General features: G+C 36.2%; 1 protein-coding gene across 1 annotated transcript in view; it reads left to right on the forward strand.

The window, feature by feature from the left end:
• cbwd (COBW domain containing) overlaps positions 1-17,788 on the forward strand; it is a 40,973-nt gene that overhangs the window by 4,408 nt on the left and 18,777 nt on the right. Inside the window, exons 3-10 of the mRNA XM_020932333.2 lie at positions 2,280-2,366; positions 2,893-2,989; positions 3,140-3,231; positions 8,165-8,224; positions 10,334-10,371; positions 13,248-13,294; positions 14,084-14,170; positions 15,592-15,636. Coding sequence (XP_020787992.1) covers positions 2,280-2,366; positions 2,893-2,989; positions 3,140-3,231; positions 8,165-8,224; positions 10,334-10,371; positions 13,248-13,294; positions 14,084-14,170; positions 15,592-15,636 — 553 coding nt within the window. The remainder of the gene's footprint in view (positions 1-2,279; positions 2,367-2,892; positions 2,990-3,139; positions 3,232-8,164; positions 8,225-10,333; positions 10,372-13,247; positions 13,295-14,083; positions 14,171-15,591; positions 15,637-17,788) is intronic.

Here is a 17,788-nt window from a genome sequence, read left to right on the forward strand (position 1 = left end):
GAGGGTTTGTTAATCTGTTCACTGTTGCAAACAGGACACGAGAGTTGTTACTGCAATTACCAATAATGTCCGAAAAATACTTCTCTCTTGTTTTACTCAAAGTGTAGTTGTACATATGCATTGTTCCTCTGTAAATCTCATAATGAACCTGGAGGTTTGACTTGCGCCATTTCCGCTCAGCCTTCCGGCACTCCCTTTTCTGTGCCCTGACTGAGTCATCATTCCTCCACGGAGCTTTTTGCCTATCTTTAACCATTTTAACCTTTATCGGAGCGATGGCATCCAGAACATTCAAAACACTCAAAGTCACAGAGTTCAACACATCATCAACATTAGAACATGAGGCAATTTCAAAATGTATCATTTCCATGAACAGTGCACCTGTGTTATCATTTATGTGTCTCCTTCGAACAACTGTAGGAGCAGCCGGTGGTTTGGGAATAACAGACAGGTCAAAGAAGACACAGAAATGATCAGACAGAGCAACATCAACCACACTGACATTTGAAATATTTACACCCTTTGTAATGAGCAGGTCCAGAGTGTGCCCTCTGTTGTGAGTGGGCTCACTGACATGCTGAGTCAGACCAAAAGTTTCAAGGACAACACTAAGCTCTTTGGCATTTTTGTCACACACATTATCCACATGTACATTAAAATCACCTGTAATGACTAAACCATCAAAGTCTGTGCAAACAACTGAAAGCATCTCAGTAAAATCATCAATAAAACCTTGACAGTGCTGAGGAGGTTTGTATATGACTATGTAGAGTATGGACGGTGATTGTTTTAGCTCCATTTTGAAGGAAACATACTCAAATGATGAAAACACCCCAAATGACAACCTGTGTGTAACCAAATGATCTCTAAAAAATGCACACACTCCTCCACCCTTTTTATTTGCTCGTGTTTCAGATTCAAATTTGAAGTTGGGAGGGGTTGATTCCACTAGCACTGCATGCATGACCTGTGTTTTTGTCAAGCCATGTTTCAGTTAAAAACATAAAGTCAAGATTAAAAGAAGAAATAAAATCATGAATTAGAAATGATTTGTTACATAAAGATCTGACATTGAGCACAGCAAGTTTCTGATTAGTTTCAGTAGGACTGGATGTTATCTTCTTACAGGGAACGTGAACTAAATTTCTCTGATTAGACAGTCTAACTGTCCTTCTTTTAATCCGTCTGCGTGTTGTAACTGGAGCTATAGCTCCATCGCAGGGCCCCAGCCTGATATTACCTTTATCATGACTGTATGTCCTGGGACAGCAGAGGCCCTGTGCGTCCTAGCTCTTGGTGATAACAGCTCTGGGGAAAGGCGGGGGAGGGCGAGCAGGGGAGAGTTTGGGTGAGTGACCAGGTGAGGGACCAGGTGAGGGCCGAGGAGGTGGCCGAGGAGGTGGAATACGGGGAGGTTTGGGTGAGGGGCCAGGTAAGGACCGAGGAGGTGGAGTAGGGGGAGGTTTGGGTGAGGGGAGAGCTGAGAGAGTCTCTGGTGGTGAAACAGGCACAGTTTTGTATGGGGAGTTCAACATAACCCTTGACCGTGCTATGTTAGGTGTGAGAGGAACCATCTTGATTCCCGATCTGATGAGGCTTTCTAGATGGTTGGGCAGTGCCATGGGTGAAGGTGGGGAGGAGAAGGAGAGTGAAGAGTCCGTTGATGGAGTAGATGTAGCAAGGGGGACTCCAGGCTGGTCTGTGGGCAGCGGAGGTGATGGGTGTGCTGGTGGCGCTGGGGGATTTTGTAGAAATATTTCTACATGCAAAGCTGCAATGTTGTTGATGGTGGTTTTTACATGCTTGCTCAGTCCACTAGAGGGCAGCATTTTGTCAATTTACTCAATATCATCAATGACTTTTTCATATTATCTTTCAGGTTTTAATACTAACGTAGATGTAGACTTAGACAAACTTTGTTGAGTCACAAAGGAATTTATTTGGACATAGTAGCTCACAGGTCACAATATATTATAATGACAAAGAGCAAAAATATAAATGGTAATAATAAATTCTAAATAGGTGGCAAAAATGGCAAGAGACTGGTGGTGAATAAGGCATAATTATGTAAATGTATATGTACAAGTACAAGTAAAAATAAAATATAGAAATATAGTAATACACATATATCTCAGCTATATACAAGAGGTGGGTAAGGAGAATCTTTATGGAAATCTATTTTATGTTTTCTTTGTATCACTAGCATATACACAAAATAGATTAATGCTATGTTTTCTATTTAAATATTTCAACAACAAATGTATTTTTTCTCTTCTCAGGTGCTGGAAAGACAACTCTTCTAAACTACATCCTCACAGAACAACACAACAAGAGGATCGCGGTCATACTCAATGAATTTGGAGAAGGTACCATTTTTTTCCTATATTCTTTCATATTTCCTAATATTTATTTTCCTTCTAATTCCTTCTCACAGTCTACCTGGGGATTTGAGGTCCGCTGCGAGTGTTCATATTTTTAAACGTGAACTCAAAACGTGTCTTTTTCAGTTGAACTTTTAAGTGAAACCTTTACTTGTTTTAAATTTAATAATAATAATAACAACAACAACAACTACAACAACTACTACTACTACTACTATATTTGTTTAAAATGTTATTATTATTATTTTACTTAGTCTCTATCTGAGAGCTTTCCATTTTTTATTTTTTACTATAACCTTTAGCAGCTTTATGTTTTATGTTTCTGTTTAAATTGCTGTATATATGGATGAAACAATGGGGTGGGGATGGGTTTGCTGTTGTTTTTTAATTATTGTAATTTTTCTGTTGCATGTGAAGCACTTTGACATAATTTCAGACTTATTCAAACCTTTTTCTTAAGCATAAATCAACATCGATAACCAAAAGTTGCTGTTTCTACTCTGGCCTGTAGGTAGCGCCCTTGAGAAGTCTCTTGCAGTGAGTCAAGCAGGAGAGTTGTATGAAGAGTGGCTGGAGCTGAGGAATGGCTGCCTCTGCTGCTCTGTGAAGTATGCAAATATATATTTTTTATGTTAAACCTGTTTAATTAACCTGTGAACTTATTTATTATTCATAACACTATATTATTATGCACACACTATTGATAATCTTGCTGATATTGGCTGTATTGTAGTAGCTGAAATGCTTTTGTGTTCCAGGGACAATGGTCTAAAAGCCATTGAAAACCTGATGGAGAAGAAGGGAAAGTTTGACTACATTTTGTTAGAAACGACCGGACTTGCCGATCCAGGTAAAGTGATGCCAAATTAACCAGAACATTTAGAAGTCCTCGAGTATTCCACTGATGTTTCCAAGTCTATCATACACAGCAAAAAAGTGGAGTGTTAAAATTAGAGTTTGTATGAGTCCAATCTGTTCTAGAGTTAATTTTACATTATTGGAAATGTTAATTAAGTAACACTAGACCAAAGTTTCTGTTTAACCCCGAAATCCAGAGTTATATTCATGTTTTGAGAGTAAACAGATAACACTTTGTAGAGTTATCTTGATTTAGCACAGAGGCGTTTTATTTTATTTTTACTATATTTTAGTTAATTTAAGATGAAATTATGTACAAAACTGGTTCAAACTGGTCTTCTCTCACAAGAGTTTGAAGTGGTGAATGGGAGGAGCCAAATTAACACTAAGAGAAGTTGAATTAACACTAGAGGATGTTGAATTAACCTCAACCACATCAACTCTGGACAAATAACCCCAACTCAAACCCCCATTTAACTTTCAAATAGTTAAAATAACACTTTTGGTGTTAAAAACAACTCTGAAATATTTTACCCTAAAATTTTAACCCTCCAGTTTTTGCTGTGTATGCTTACATCCTCTCATTATATAATTATTTTGAAATGATCTATGTAACATTCATTCGAGCAGACAAGAACATGTGCTCCTAACATGTTTTCATATGTGAGGACATAGATAGTTACTGTAATTCTCCAGACCACCTTTTAATAAATCGAATTATGTGTGATAATTGTGACGCTTTAAGGCGCACTTACATCTTGTATTTAAAGACGAGGCAAAGTGAGTTTATTTGTATAGCACAGTTTGTACACAAAGTAATTCAAAGTGCTTTAAAGAATAAGAAATACATTAAAAGCATAATACAAACAAATCAAAACATAAATAATCATCATAAAATTTAAAACATTTATTGAATTAGGTGTTTTTTTTCTCAAAAACTACCAAAAAACATGTATTATTACTGTGAGTGGGTCAACTTTCTTTCCTCTGACCTGCTTGTCTCCATGGAGATATGATGACGGACCCTCTACCAGAAAAGTTACACAGTGCACCTTTACTAAATTAATAGAAATAATCTGTTGACTAGATTGGCTGCTGATAAAAAATAATCACAGACATGTCAGCTTCTAAAATAACGTTTATATTTGGTCTAATCAGTCAGTATTTCCAGGGAGTAAAATCGCGAAACCTTCAATTTTTACTGGTTTAAATTTGAGCTTGTTTTGACACTTGCACACACTTTCCTTTCCAAAAACGCTGGAGGCGGTGTGTATGGTTTGCATCGACAGTGTTTTCTCTTCTCTGCACTGCAGGGTGTCAGCAGCTGTGCATTCACTTGTGTGTGGGCGCCTCAGACACCTTCAGGCCACACACAGCACACACATGCCACAAGGTTTATTTGTATTTAACAGGGCTGCAGCACAAACTGTTTATTTTAACATGCAGAAAAACACTTTGAAAACCACTAGGACATGGTTTGGTGCGTTTATTGCTCGGTATTGGATGACTTCACAGCATTTTAGCTCTTCTATCGATCAGTTTAGAATGATGAATGTACAAAAAACTAAATATTTTGTCTTTTAAATTGTAAAAAGTTCTCAAAATGGGCCAGCAGGTTTGTGAATTTTTTATTTGGTTATTTTTAAATAAAATGTAGGGCAATTAATACATAGGGACTGATTCTCTGTGGTAGTCTGACATTATTAACATTATGTAAACATCAAAATATATGTTCAAACTTTGAACTTTAGAGCTCTACAAACAAATGTTTTGAAATCTATGCGATATTTGTATTTGTTAAGAAATTCATACACTACTAGTCAAAAGTTTTAGAACACCCGAATTTTTCCAGTTATTGCAATTCAAGTTGTGCAAGTCCAATGAAAGAGTTTGAAATGGTACAAAGGTAAGAACTGAACAGCCAGAGGTTAAAAAAAAAGATAAACGATAACAAAACACAAGTCCAAGCTCTGCCAAAACTAAAACAGGAAAAAAGAACAAGATGGTAAAGCTTGAAAACATGGAGTGTCCAGCACAGTCTCCAGACTTAAACCCCATCGAGCTGGTTTGGGATGAACTGGACAGAAGAGTGAAAGACAAAAAACCTACAAGTGTCACACATTTATGGGAACTTCTGCAACAGACTTGGGAAGAACTTTCTGAAAAATATTTGATTGCTGTTTTAAAAAGAATGTCACAAGCCGTTGTATCTGTCAAAGGTGGCTACTTTCATGAAATCAAAAGTTTAGAATATGTTTTGGTCTATACATTGATTTCATGATTTCTTTTTCAACTCAAAATGCTTCATTTCAGAGTGCAATGACATAATAAACTGAATAATTTTTTGTCAAAAACTGGAAGAAGTATGTTCTAAAACTTTTGACCAGTAATGTACTTCAATCCCTTCTGAAATGGCACAAATTTAAAATGTGTTTTCTTAACTAAATATGGATTTAGATGAAGACAATTAAAACAAAACAAATGTTGATTTATACAGATGTTTGATATAAATTTTGTGTCGTTTTGCGTGCTCAACATGTTTTAGAAGATTTTATGGTTCTCTCAGTCTCTCCTGTGCAATAATTTATATGTTTTCTATCAGTTTGCAATGTTTTTGTTTTTTTACATTTATGTGCAAATAAAATTGAATCACTCTAAATTTAAAAACATAAGTCACAACAGTTCTTTTTCTAAAATCATTCAGCCCTACAGCCCCCAACACTTTTAAACACTCCTGTCGTGTCATTGGCTGAGACGGTCTTGTTATCGATGTCGACAGCTCTACGATTGGTGCAGACAGAGCCGTCAATCATAAACACTCCACTGGGAATCACCCCTTTCTCTCAGGTCTGGGTTGGATGAGTTTTGTGAAACATGCCAATCAAAAACAAGGTTTCCATTACACAGCTATCAAATATTTACAGAGCTTTCTTATTCTGTCTGTGCAGTTTGGCCAAGGAGGATTTGGTGAACACGCTGTGGCCAGTGCTCCAACATAGCCTCATATAATAACCATGTTCACAAAGAAATGGAAACTAACCACATGTACCAGAGATAAACAATTTAAAAGTGCACATATTTCTTTTATCTTCTCTGCAGGGCGTGTGTTTGAAAATAGCACCGAAAACCCCACTGGACAAACATGTATATTACAAAAATACTTTCAAAGCTTTAAACAGTATACCGCAATGTTGATCCTTAGGGCCAATCTTCAAAATATCAGATTTATTTTTCATGTTTTATTCCATTTTCTTTGAATTAAACAAGTATGGCTTTACTTTACAGCTCATGAAAACAGAGTAGATTAGTTTTCAGGTCGTACTTTACACGAAATTGAGTCTTGTGAGCTTTAACGTGTTTGAATTTTGTTATTTCCTCAAAACCGAACCTGGAGTTGTGTTTTGTTTCCTTTGCACATTTTGAGTTTGAGTAATCCTGCATTATTAGTCTGTCCACATTTCTTGAGCTCAAAATGCTCAGTTCCACCTTGTGATGTCACGAAGCGATAGTTTTCAAGTGAGCTGTTACCATTTGTTAAGTAGAGATTGGAAATTCAAGGGTTGAAATGATAAAAATGATTATAGTGAAGGTGTATGGAGTTTAAAAACAAAGTGGAGCACTTTCTGTATTACCACACGACATCACAAGGTTGAACAGAGTGTTTTCTAGTTGTGAGAGAAGAACACAACCCAAATATGTAAAACAAAAGACCAAAAGGGCTACCTATTGTTTTATTTATTTATTTATTTTGGATTCAAATCTGACTTTTGGTATATATTAGGGCTGTAACAATAACTGAAATATTGTGATTTCATATCGTCAAGTCTCACAATAATACCGTAGACTGTCACAATATATCCAATTATAAGTTTCTTTGCTTAAATGCCATTTTTAAAAATAGTAATAGCTTATAAACATTGGGAACTACATATCCCATGATTCATTTCAGTGCAGACAACATGGAGAATTATGTTTTTACTTGAAATCTTGGGATTATGACAGTAATAACTCACACCACAATCTTGTCAGGGTATTTTAAAAGCAAAAAAGTGTCCTATTTACATTATATTATATCAGCCACTCCAAAATATCGCAATAAATATCGTACCATGAGATGCATATCGTGATAATATCGTACCGACAGATTTAGATATCGTTACATCCCTAGTATATTATATATATATATATATATATATATATATATATATATATATATATTTTTTTTTACTTTCTGTGTAAACCTTACTCATGTTTGGTCTCAATATTTGTTGTCACTTCACAAATACTCAGTAGTATTTTCTTGAGAAACCTTCAGATAAGCCGTTAATCTGCGAGAATTAACCAGTAAACCATCACACACCTAACTGAAAGAGATGAAGAAAACTGACACCTCGATAATGACCTCTGATATCAAAGTGCTTTTTGAATTAAGCTGTAAAGGCGCCTCTGAGCTCATTAAACTACTTCAATTTAACTTTTAGAAGTATGTGTGTAAAGTAGCATCTCAGTAACATCGAGCTAAAGTGGTGTCAAAGAACTAATTTCCTGAAATACTAATTAGCTTGTGGGAGAACAGATGCAGTTGCCCTTGTAATAAAAAGCTCTGATTTGTTTTGCACAATTGAAGAGTAATTTGCTATAACTCAAGTACGCCTAAATTAAGTTAAAATGTTTTTCCAGTGGGTGCCGTAAAAATTCATCGTCTCAAGGTGACCATGATTTCGGATAAATTGGAAAGCGCTCTCATTATATAATCATTAGTTTTAAGCAAGTAGTAAGTAAACTTTAATTGTCTAACAGTTTTTACTTCAAGTTGTAGTTTAACGCTCTTCTAAAGAAAGTGGATTTATTTATAATGTGCATCTGGGTTTAGTTGTTGCCCAGTTTTCTTGCCCTGATTTCACAAACTTTATCTTTTCTTGCAGGAGCTGTGGCCTCCATGTTCTGGGTGGACGCTGAGCTCGGCAGTGACATTTATTTAGACGGTAGGAGACTAATGCCTGAACATGTCTGAAATGCTGTTCATACAAGTATTAAACAGGTTTGCGTTAAGTCTCTCTAAAGCAGGACAAAGAATAGAGATATAAAGTTAGGCTCTAGGCTTTCAAAATGCTGCTGTAAATTATTAAAATCACAATATTCAATTTAAATGATTACATTTGTTGTTAGAAAATAATGCACTGTGTATGGCAACGCTGTACTCTGTAAGAATCATCTATGGTGCGATCTACATGCAAATTTGTAAGTTCAGTATATTTATTCCAGGGATCTCCAACCTTTTTCCTCCACCGAGCTACCTTTACAAAATGAAAATACCAGAGCTACTCATTTTAGTGATCACAAGAAATCGAGTAAATAAAAGAGCCACGGTCTTAAATGGATTACAGTTTGATGGTTGTAAAACATAAACCATTTCTTACTGCACAAAGTTAGGCATCATAAAGATAAATTAACAATGGTTATAGCCATTTAACAAGCGCAATCAGAGATAGCAACCTGGTCCCCCATGAGGCGTTATGTGTGTGCCAACTTGTGTGATGACTGGGTGAATATTTTAGCCCGCAGATGGTGCCGAAATTGCAGAAATTGCCTAAATCCTTTATAATGGTGTGATCTTTCAATTGACCCGTGTGACGTCAAATGACCTCGGATCGTCACCAGACTTTTTTGCGGCATTAGGCATGGGGGCTTGATCCACGTACCAAATTTGGTGACAGTCGGTCCATAAATAGCGGAATTATCGTGGGTGGACACACACACAGACACACAGGGTGAATACAAAACCTGGTCCACCCTTCAGAGACCAGGTAATTAATGCAAAATTTGGTTATTCCGCACAATGCATGTAATTCAGAAATCCCTTGGCGAGCTCCTTGGAAGAGGTTTGGAGCTACCAGCATCTCTCCAAACCTCTTCCAAGGAGCTCGCCAAGGGATTTGGAGAGATGCTGGTAGCTCCCGAGCAATAGGTTGGAGAGACATTATTTATTCTGTAAAACCAAAACTACTAGAGGAATGATGATCTAGAAAACAATGTGAATGAAAGTGAAAGAAGGATTACACTGCTGCAAGGTCAGGGCTTTAATATTTGCAAATATTTGTTATGTTTCTTCGCACATTAAAGAAGACATATTGTGCTTGTATCTGCTGTATAGTTATAATCTGTGTTCATTATGTTATAATTTGGACATTTTAAATCACAATATTCTTCAGGTGTGATGCTGCCGAATCTTATGTGTATCAAGAAAATAAAATTAAATAAAAGTAGTTCCTGTTTTCAATTGATCGTCAATATGACGTATTGAAAATAAGTAGGGATGTAACAAGATATCATATCGTCAAAAGTTTCAAGATAACATCGTGGGCTGTCACAATATATCGAGTCACAAGTTCCTTTGCTTAAATGCATGATTTTATAGTAGCAACAGCTTATAAACATCGGGAACTACATATCCCATGATTCATTTCAGTGCAGACAACATGAAGAAATATGTTTTTTACTTGAATTCTTGGGATTATGACTGTAATAATTCACACCAAAATCTTGTCAAGGTATTTTAAAAACAAAAAGGTCTACAATTATATCAGCCTCTTCAAAATATCGCAATAAATATCGTACCGTGAGATGCATATCCTGATAATATTGTACTTTGAGATTTGGATATTGTTACATCCCTAACAATAAGTGATTAAAGATTGCTCAAACATGCACAAATCACTCCAAATACAACTTCGCGTGAATAAATGGTGATGGGAAACAGCTATAACAGCTCTAAAAAGTTGATTTTACATAATAGGTCTGCTTTAATCGTAACACTAACATTTTCTATTGTGACATTCCTAATCACACATAATCTGTTTAATTCCACATGTTCTGTTTTCTTGTCCTTCTCCAGAGCAGTCTACATTTGCAGACTTGACATCTTGTTTTGTGCTGTAGTAAATACTCAGCTGTCCTCTTTGTTGTTACAGGCCGGTGCTGCGTAAGCATAGTCTCAAAATAACCCTGAGAAAGTGGTCCAGGCAAATCCAAACTGAAAAACATATGTCCAAGATGTCTCTCTCATATCTTCACTCATCTTCTGTTTTCTCTAGGGATCGTGACAGTCATCGATGCCAAGTATGGACTACAGGTCAGAGTTTAATTGTGTTTATTAATATTTTGTTGTAGCTTTTGATGTAAAATGTTGAAGAAAAGGTTTTTGGTAAATGCATTTTCTGATTTATGTCATAATGTTGTTTGCTCATCAAAAACAGACCTGGAGTTGTGTTTTGTTTTATTCACACATGTTTAACCCACAAAACCTGCATATTTACGAAACTGAAACACTGTGTTCCACCTTCTCAGGTTATGTGGTAATACAGGAAGTGCTCCACTGTGTTTTAAAGTCCATACATTTTCACTATAATCATTTGGATGGTTTCAGCCCTGGAATTGCCAATCTCTACTAAACAAAAAGTAAAAGGTTAGCCAGATTGATGCAGCCTAGTGCCTCCGCTCAATTTAATTTCTCTCCAGCGACTAGGTCAGGAATCGGAATATGCTAGATGGTTTGCAAGAACCTCGGAAGTTGTAGACCGCGCAGAGCTGTGAAGCCATGATTGGGTCCCTTTTGTGGTTCAGCACAACAGTAAACAAAGCGGTCAAGATGGATGTAGATGAAGCCAGACATTCTGTGTTGGCAAGGATTCCCAAGATCGTGGATTTAAAGCTGGAACAAAGAGAATGTTTGGTGAATTTTATCAAGGGGAAAGACGTTATTGTCCTTCTTCCTATGAGATTTGGGAAAAGCTTAATATACCAGTTAGCCCTGTTAGCGGAGCATTACATACATCACGACCAAATAGCTGCGATTGGTTAAATGATAAAAAGTACCTGTCTACCGTCGAGCGAACGAATCCTAATGGTGCGAGGTCAGACGGTTTCCACAAAGTGAAACCGGCTGATGAATCAGGCTAGTAAAACATAGCTGTTAACTTGAAAACTACAGCTTCGTGACATCATAAAGTGGAACAGAGCATTTTGAGCTTTGAAGACGTAGACAGACATATAATAAAAGATTACTCTAACATGTGTGAATGAAACAAAACACAACTCTGAGTGTGTTTTTGAAAACGTAACAACATTATAACATGGCTTAAAGCTTTGCAAGAGTTATTATTTTTTGCGTAATATAGGACCTTTAAGATGAGAATCACAAGAAACATGGAAAAGTACTGTGTTTGTATGTGAGTGTCAACTTTGTTATTATATTATTAAATCTTGACTAAAACTGAAAATATTTTGCCAAAGCCTTCGTTTTTAAATTTAAATTAGTCACTAAAATCAACACTTTGCATTTCTACTGTTACGTTATGTGTCTAAACATGCATCTTGCCCTATTAACGGTGCTGCAAACTGCAAATTAACAGCCCAAATTTCCAGCTCAAATTATCGGCACGTACTTCACAAATCATCAGTTGTGTTTTTCTTGCGAGAATTCAAAATCAGATGGTAAATTCGCCGGGGTTTGAATGGTTTTGAAATCCTGCTCACCCCATTTGAAGGTAACATGACAAGTGACGCCTTTATAATGGCCCGTGCTTCTGGAGGTGCGGTGGTTGGATTTAGAGCCTCTGTGTTGATCTGTTGAAGGGGTGAGACAGAAGGTTGGCTGTAGTAACACGCTGTGAAAGGGTAATTGATATGTGAGATGTGTTTTATAATAGGATTGTCACATCATATCTTCCTGTTTTTCCTTCTGACTTCTGTCCCATCTGACTGTGCTGTGTTCACACGATTATGCAGCTATGAAGTAATATCATTTTAATATTATTTCATGACGGGAAGAGCGTAGTAAAACAGATGTTCCTAATGTTAAGGTAGTTGTATAAAACAATATAAATCAATAAAGCCCCGTCACGTAACTTTAAAAGAAAAACAACAGCAACATCAACAAAATGTTTTATTTATTCATGTTTTCAAGTTTTATGTAGTAAACACAAAACTAAAACAAATACAAAAGTTTGGACACTGTTCAGTTAGGGATCCACTTGTGTTACTTTAAAGCAAAAAAATAGACACTTTTTGAATTTGAGGCTTGCATCTCCACAAACCTGACTCTTATTTGCCCTAGATTCTTATGCTGGAAATGTTGTTCCATTGTCTGTAATATTCCATAGTATTTCATAAAACTTACACTACCGGTCAAAAGTTTAAGAACACCACACTATTTCCAGTTTTTTATTGTTTATTGCGTCACAAATAAGCAATTTGATTTGAAAAATTTATTATGGAATCAATTTATAGACCAAAATCTATTCTAAACTTTTGATTCATAAAACTGTCCACCTTTGGCAGATATAACAGCTGAACACACTCGTGGCTTATTATTTTTACATTAGAAATCAAATATTCTCCAGAAATTTCTTCCCAAGTCTGTTGCAGAAGTTCCCATAAATGTGTGGCGCTTGTAGGTTGCTTGTCTTTCACTCTTCTGTCCAGTTCATCCTAAAACCAGCTCGATGGGGTTTAAGTCTGGACACTGTACTGGACACTTCATGTTTCAAGTTTACCATCTTGTTCTTTTTTCCTGAGATAGTTTTGGCAGAGCTTGGACTTGTGTTTTGTTATATTTTATTTTTTTTAACCTCTAGCTGTTCAGTATTTACCTTTGTACTATTTCAAGCTCTTCATTGGACTTGCACGACTTGAACGGCAATAAATAACAGTGTTCTAAAACTTTTGACTGGTAGTGTGTTTAACGCCATGGAGAACGTTCCTGATCAAAGTGTGGTTTTAACTTTATACTTGCATGGAATCACGTACATACTTTGGATGTTCAAACGTTCTTCTGAATTAAAGTCTAAATTCTGCAACAATGATCATTTGGAAATAGTAATATGAATTTAAGTGCTTTTGTCCATCCCATTGGTTATTAAAAAGTTATGTCCAATTGTGTTAATCAACATTTTGAATCCAAACTCCTTTTTTTAAGCTAAATATTTGTTTCTTTTTTTTTTCACACAGCAATTATCAGAAGAGAAACCTGAAGGACTTGTCAATGAAGCTGCCAGGTACATAACTCATGTTTGCCAGACTAGTGTCCATCTCCTCCTCTTGTTTCTTATGTGTGTGTATTAGGGTTGTCAAAAGTATCGTATAAATTCAGACACTAATTCAAATACTAACAGTAAAAACGAAACTAGATACTCATTTGAGCAAGTATCAATACTGAAAAAGTCCCATTCACAGGACGGAAATGAACGTTTCCTGAATAGCTTAGAATGATCTTGAGATGAATCAGAAGAAGTATAAGAGCACATAGAAGAGTATACTCCCATGAACCACCACCAAACATCACATTCTATTATCTAAAGAAGAGTTTTTTTTATTGGCAATCAAGTTTGTCAAGTCTATTTCTTAGTATTGCAAGAGAGTTTGAAATTTTGTCTTTGTGTCTGTGTCTGTCTGTGTGTGTGTGTGTCTGTGTGTGTGTGTCTGTGTGTGTCTGTCTGTGTGTTTGTCTGTGTGTGTGTCTGTGTGTTTGTCTGTGTGTGTGTCTGTGTGTGTGTCTGTGTGTTTGTCTGTGTGTGTGCCGCTAACAGCTGTGTCGAATGGGTGCAGCAGAACAAACAGTGTCATGTAAAAGACCCTGTGCGTTGTGTTCCTCTATGTTTGTGTTTTCACCTCCAAACCAAACACAGCCCTGTCATGACAGTGTGTGGCATGCTCGCCCTTCCACTGCCACCCACACGCATGGTTAGGCAAACTGCTGTGTGTTATTGTGTAAACCTGGTACACAAATATTGTTCTGTTTTCTTTTTTTGTCTGTCAACTCGCTTAAGATGTTTTTGTTTTAACAGGCAAATCGCTCTGGCTGATTTGACTATTATCAACAAGACAGACCTGGTGAAAAACGAAGAACTAGCTCAACTCAAAGACACTGTGAGGTAAATGCCATGTTGTATTTAAAGCTCTTATATTACACAAAATTGACTCTTGTGAACGTAAAGTCATGTTAAAATGTTGTTACAGCTACATTATTAGTTTCCAGAGCTCAAAAAGTCACGTACTGGTAGTTTTCATCTTAACAACTACCTTTTAATCATAATTGCAGGGCTAAAATGATCAAAATTATTCTAGTGAAGGTGTAAGAAGTTTAAAAATGCACATGTGTGAATGAAACAAAACACAACTTCAGGTATTTTTGTAAGCAAGAAGCCGAATTATAACATACACTACAGGTCAAAAGTTTTAGAACGCCCTAATTTTTCTAGTTATTTATTGCAATTCAAGTCGTGCAAGTCCAATGAAGAGCTTTGAAATGGTACAAAGGTAAATACTGAACAGCCAGAGGTTTAAAAAAAAGATAAAAGATAAGAAAACACAAGTCGAAGCTCTGCCAAAAGTACCTCAGGAAAAAGAACAAGATGGTAAAGCTTGAAAACTTTGGTTTGGTTTTGGTTTGGGATGAACTGGACAGAAGAGTGAAAGCCAAATAACCTACAAGTGCCACACATTTATGAGAACTTCTGCAACAGACTTGGGAAGAACTTTCTGAAAAATATTTAATTTCTATTGTAGAAAGACTGAGCCACGAGTGTGTTCATGCTGCAAAAAACAAAATCTAGCCAAGTTAAAATGATTTGAATTAAGAACATTTTATCATGATTTGAGTAAATTTCTCTTGACAAGTAAAATTATCTGCCAGGGGAATATGAAAATACATCTTGCTACACTTAAAAAAAGAAAAACAGCAACTCTTTGCACTTGAAACAAAATAGTTTGCTTGAATTAAGAAAAACACATTTATTCCATTGGCAGATCATTTTACTTGTCAAGTTGAATCGACTCAAATAAAGTAAAATGTTCTTAATTTAAGTCATTTTCACTTACCTAGATATTTTTTTTTTTGTCAGTGTAGCTGTTATATCTGCTAAAAGTGGACACTTTCATGAATTAAAAGTTTAGAATACGTTTTGGTCAAGAGTAAACTGTAAAAAATTGGAAAAAGTGTGGTGTTCTAAAACTTTTGACCAGTAGTGTATATTAGAAAATAGCGTAATATGGGCCTTTTATCTTTATTTATTTATTTAGGTGACTCGATTGAGAACCAATTTTCATTTACAACAATGACCTAGTTAAGAGACAGCAGCACAACCTCTGAAAATGAGAAATATTTCCTCATGTAACATCAGTATTAAAACCTATAAAATATTAATAATCAAATCCATTATTGACTGGTTTAACATTTTAAATTTGGGCTGGTATTTTTTATTACTATTTTCGTACAAAACGTGTATTGTGGACTAGTAAAAAGTTAAATAAAAGTCATATTTTTGTTCTGATGACATGTTTGTTTAACCTTCAGGTCCATCAATGGTCTGGTGAAGATTTTGGAGACACAGCGATCAAGGTATTCGCTTTGTAAACCCATCACAGCTTTGAGTGGGATAACTAAGTCCGAGCATCTGTTTGTGCTCTACCTTAGATCTCTGTATCAAAGTTGTTTAGTCATGACACCCTCGGCCCTTCTCTTTCTCTCTCCCTCTTTCTCTCCTCCTCTCCTTATGTCCTCCTCTCCCCCTCTGAGCAAACACTAAACAGTTCAACAGTGTCCGATTACCCACAAGTCTTTGCTGTCTGACCCCAGGACTCTGTTGCATAAGTGTAAACGTGTGTGGTTGAATTGTAGCATCTCAATATATTTTTGGAAAATATTATTGGGAAGATATCTGTCCTTTTTAGGATCACCATCACAGGACAATATTTAGTTTTCTCCAACCAGCTGCCTAAAGAATCCACACAAAGCTTTATTTGAAGATGTTGAACATAGGACCTCATTTCCTAGTGAATTAGAGTGATGTGTGGAGATACTTTTTTAAATATTCCATCCAGTCCTTGTATTTGCAGAGGTCGCTGGTGCTAGGCTAGTGCATGTCAATGGCCATAGTTATCCTGCCACTAAAAACAGTCTTACCCACTCCACAAAACACCTGAAGCAAAACTGTTATTACACCAGACTGTCGATGTAAATGTCTGTGTTGATAGAATAATGTTTGAAATAAAACTAACCTTGCATCGTGTGAATTGTCGCCTGTTGAGGGACTATTTTCTCATATATCAGTCCGCCGCCGCCAAGCTTTCTATCAGGAAGTACAACTCACTGCTGCTGCTCAGACATAAATCCTTCAAAAGCAAGGTTGGTTTTACTTCTAAAATTATTCTATCGACACAAACATTAAGTCTGGTGTAATAATTGTTTTGCTTCAGGTGTTTTGTGGAGTGGGTAAGACTGTTTTTAGTGGCAGGATAACTATGGCCATTGACATGCACTAGCCTAGCACCAGCGACCTCTGCAAATACAAGGACTGGATGGAATATTTAAAAGTGTCTCCACACGTCTCCAACACTGTCCCTTCAAGTAAGAAAAGATAACTGCACAAAATATGACTGCTCTGCTTTCTCACAGGTTTATGGTAAAAAAAAAAGGCTGTAGGTGAGTTTGTAGTAAATTTAAATAACAGAATTTGGGGAAAATAATCTAAATTGACTCCACATATCAGCCAAAAAATAACAGCAGATCGTATCAGCCATCAGTTTCTCTGGATTCTAAACAATCAGTATCAACATTTGCCATGAAAAAAAAAAAAACACTGTTCGATGTCTAGAAATGAAATCTATTTTTCTTGTGATCCCAAGTATTGCTTCAGTCAACAAAAAAAATGTGTAAGTAAGTAAGTTAATAAGTAAGTTTTTTTTTTTATTTATATAGTGCATTCACAGAGTCTTTACAGGCTTTAGAGGTGTAGGCCTTAAAAAAAGAATTATATTGAAGCAATGCTTATAAATTATGGAAAATACCTAAATACTTTATGAACACTTTAGGCAACTTTATTGTTACAGATTTAAAGATTAGTACATGTTGTTGGCAACTTGATGGGGAATGAATCTGAAATTACAACAACTGTCTACATCACTAAAGCTCAAAATGCTCTATTCCATTTTGTGATGTCATGAAGAGGTAGTTTTCAAGTTAAAAACTACCTTACACTTTTCAGTTCAGAAGAGACTGACATTTCCAGGTCTGAAAGTGAAGATGTGTGGAGTTTAAAAACACAGTGGAGCACTTATTAAGACATGACATCATAAGGTGGAATCGAGTGTTTTACGTTTGAGAGAAGAACACAGCCTAAATATGCAGGATTTGTGAGTTAAACGTGTGAATGAAACAAAACACAACTCCAGGTCTGATTTTGATGAGGAAACAACATTATAACGGATCAGAAAATTGAGTAACATCAGCCCTTGAAGGAATGCGATTTGACTATTTATTGTGTTAAATAGCATGATTAAAAGGGTGTCTTGTTTATGTGCACGAAATTAATATTGTCCAAGAGTTGTCTGCATTTGCCCTCAAAAGCTGTTGGGACTCAGCAGGGTCCAGACCAGGGTCCAGACCAGATCGCACATGAAAGAGGACGTGCAGAGAGGGGTTAATCACAAAAACATTCCCACAGCCTGCTCCCGACGGGTCTGAACTCAGCGCTGGTGCGGCCGAGTTGAAA

The sequence above is a fragment of the Boleophthalmus pectinirostris genome, unplaced genomic scaffold, assembly GCF_026225935.1.
Source record: "Boleophthalmus pectinirostris isolate CB_2022bp ecotype Guang Dong unplaced genomic scaffold, ASM2622593v1 HiC_scaffold_4, whole genome shotgun sequence".
Classification (NCBI taxonomy): domain Eukaryota; kingdom Metazoa; phylum Chordata; class Actinopteri; order Gobiiformes; family Gobiidae; genus Boleophthalmus; species Boleophthalmus pectinirostris.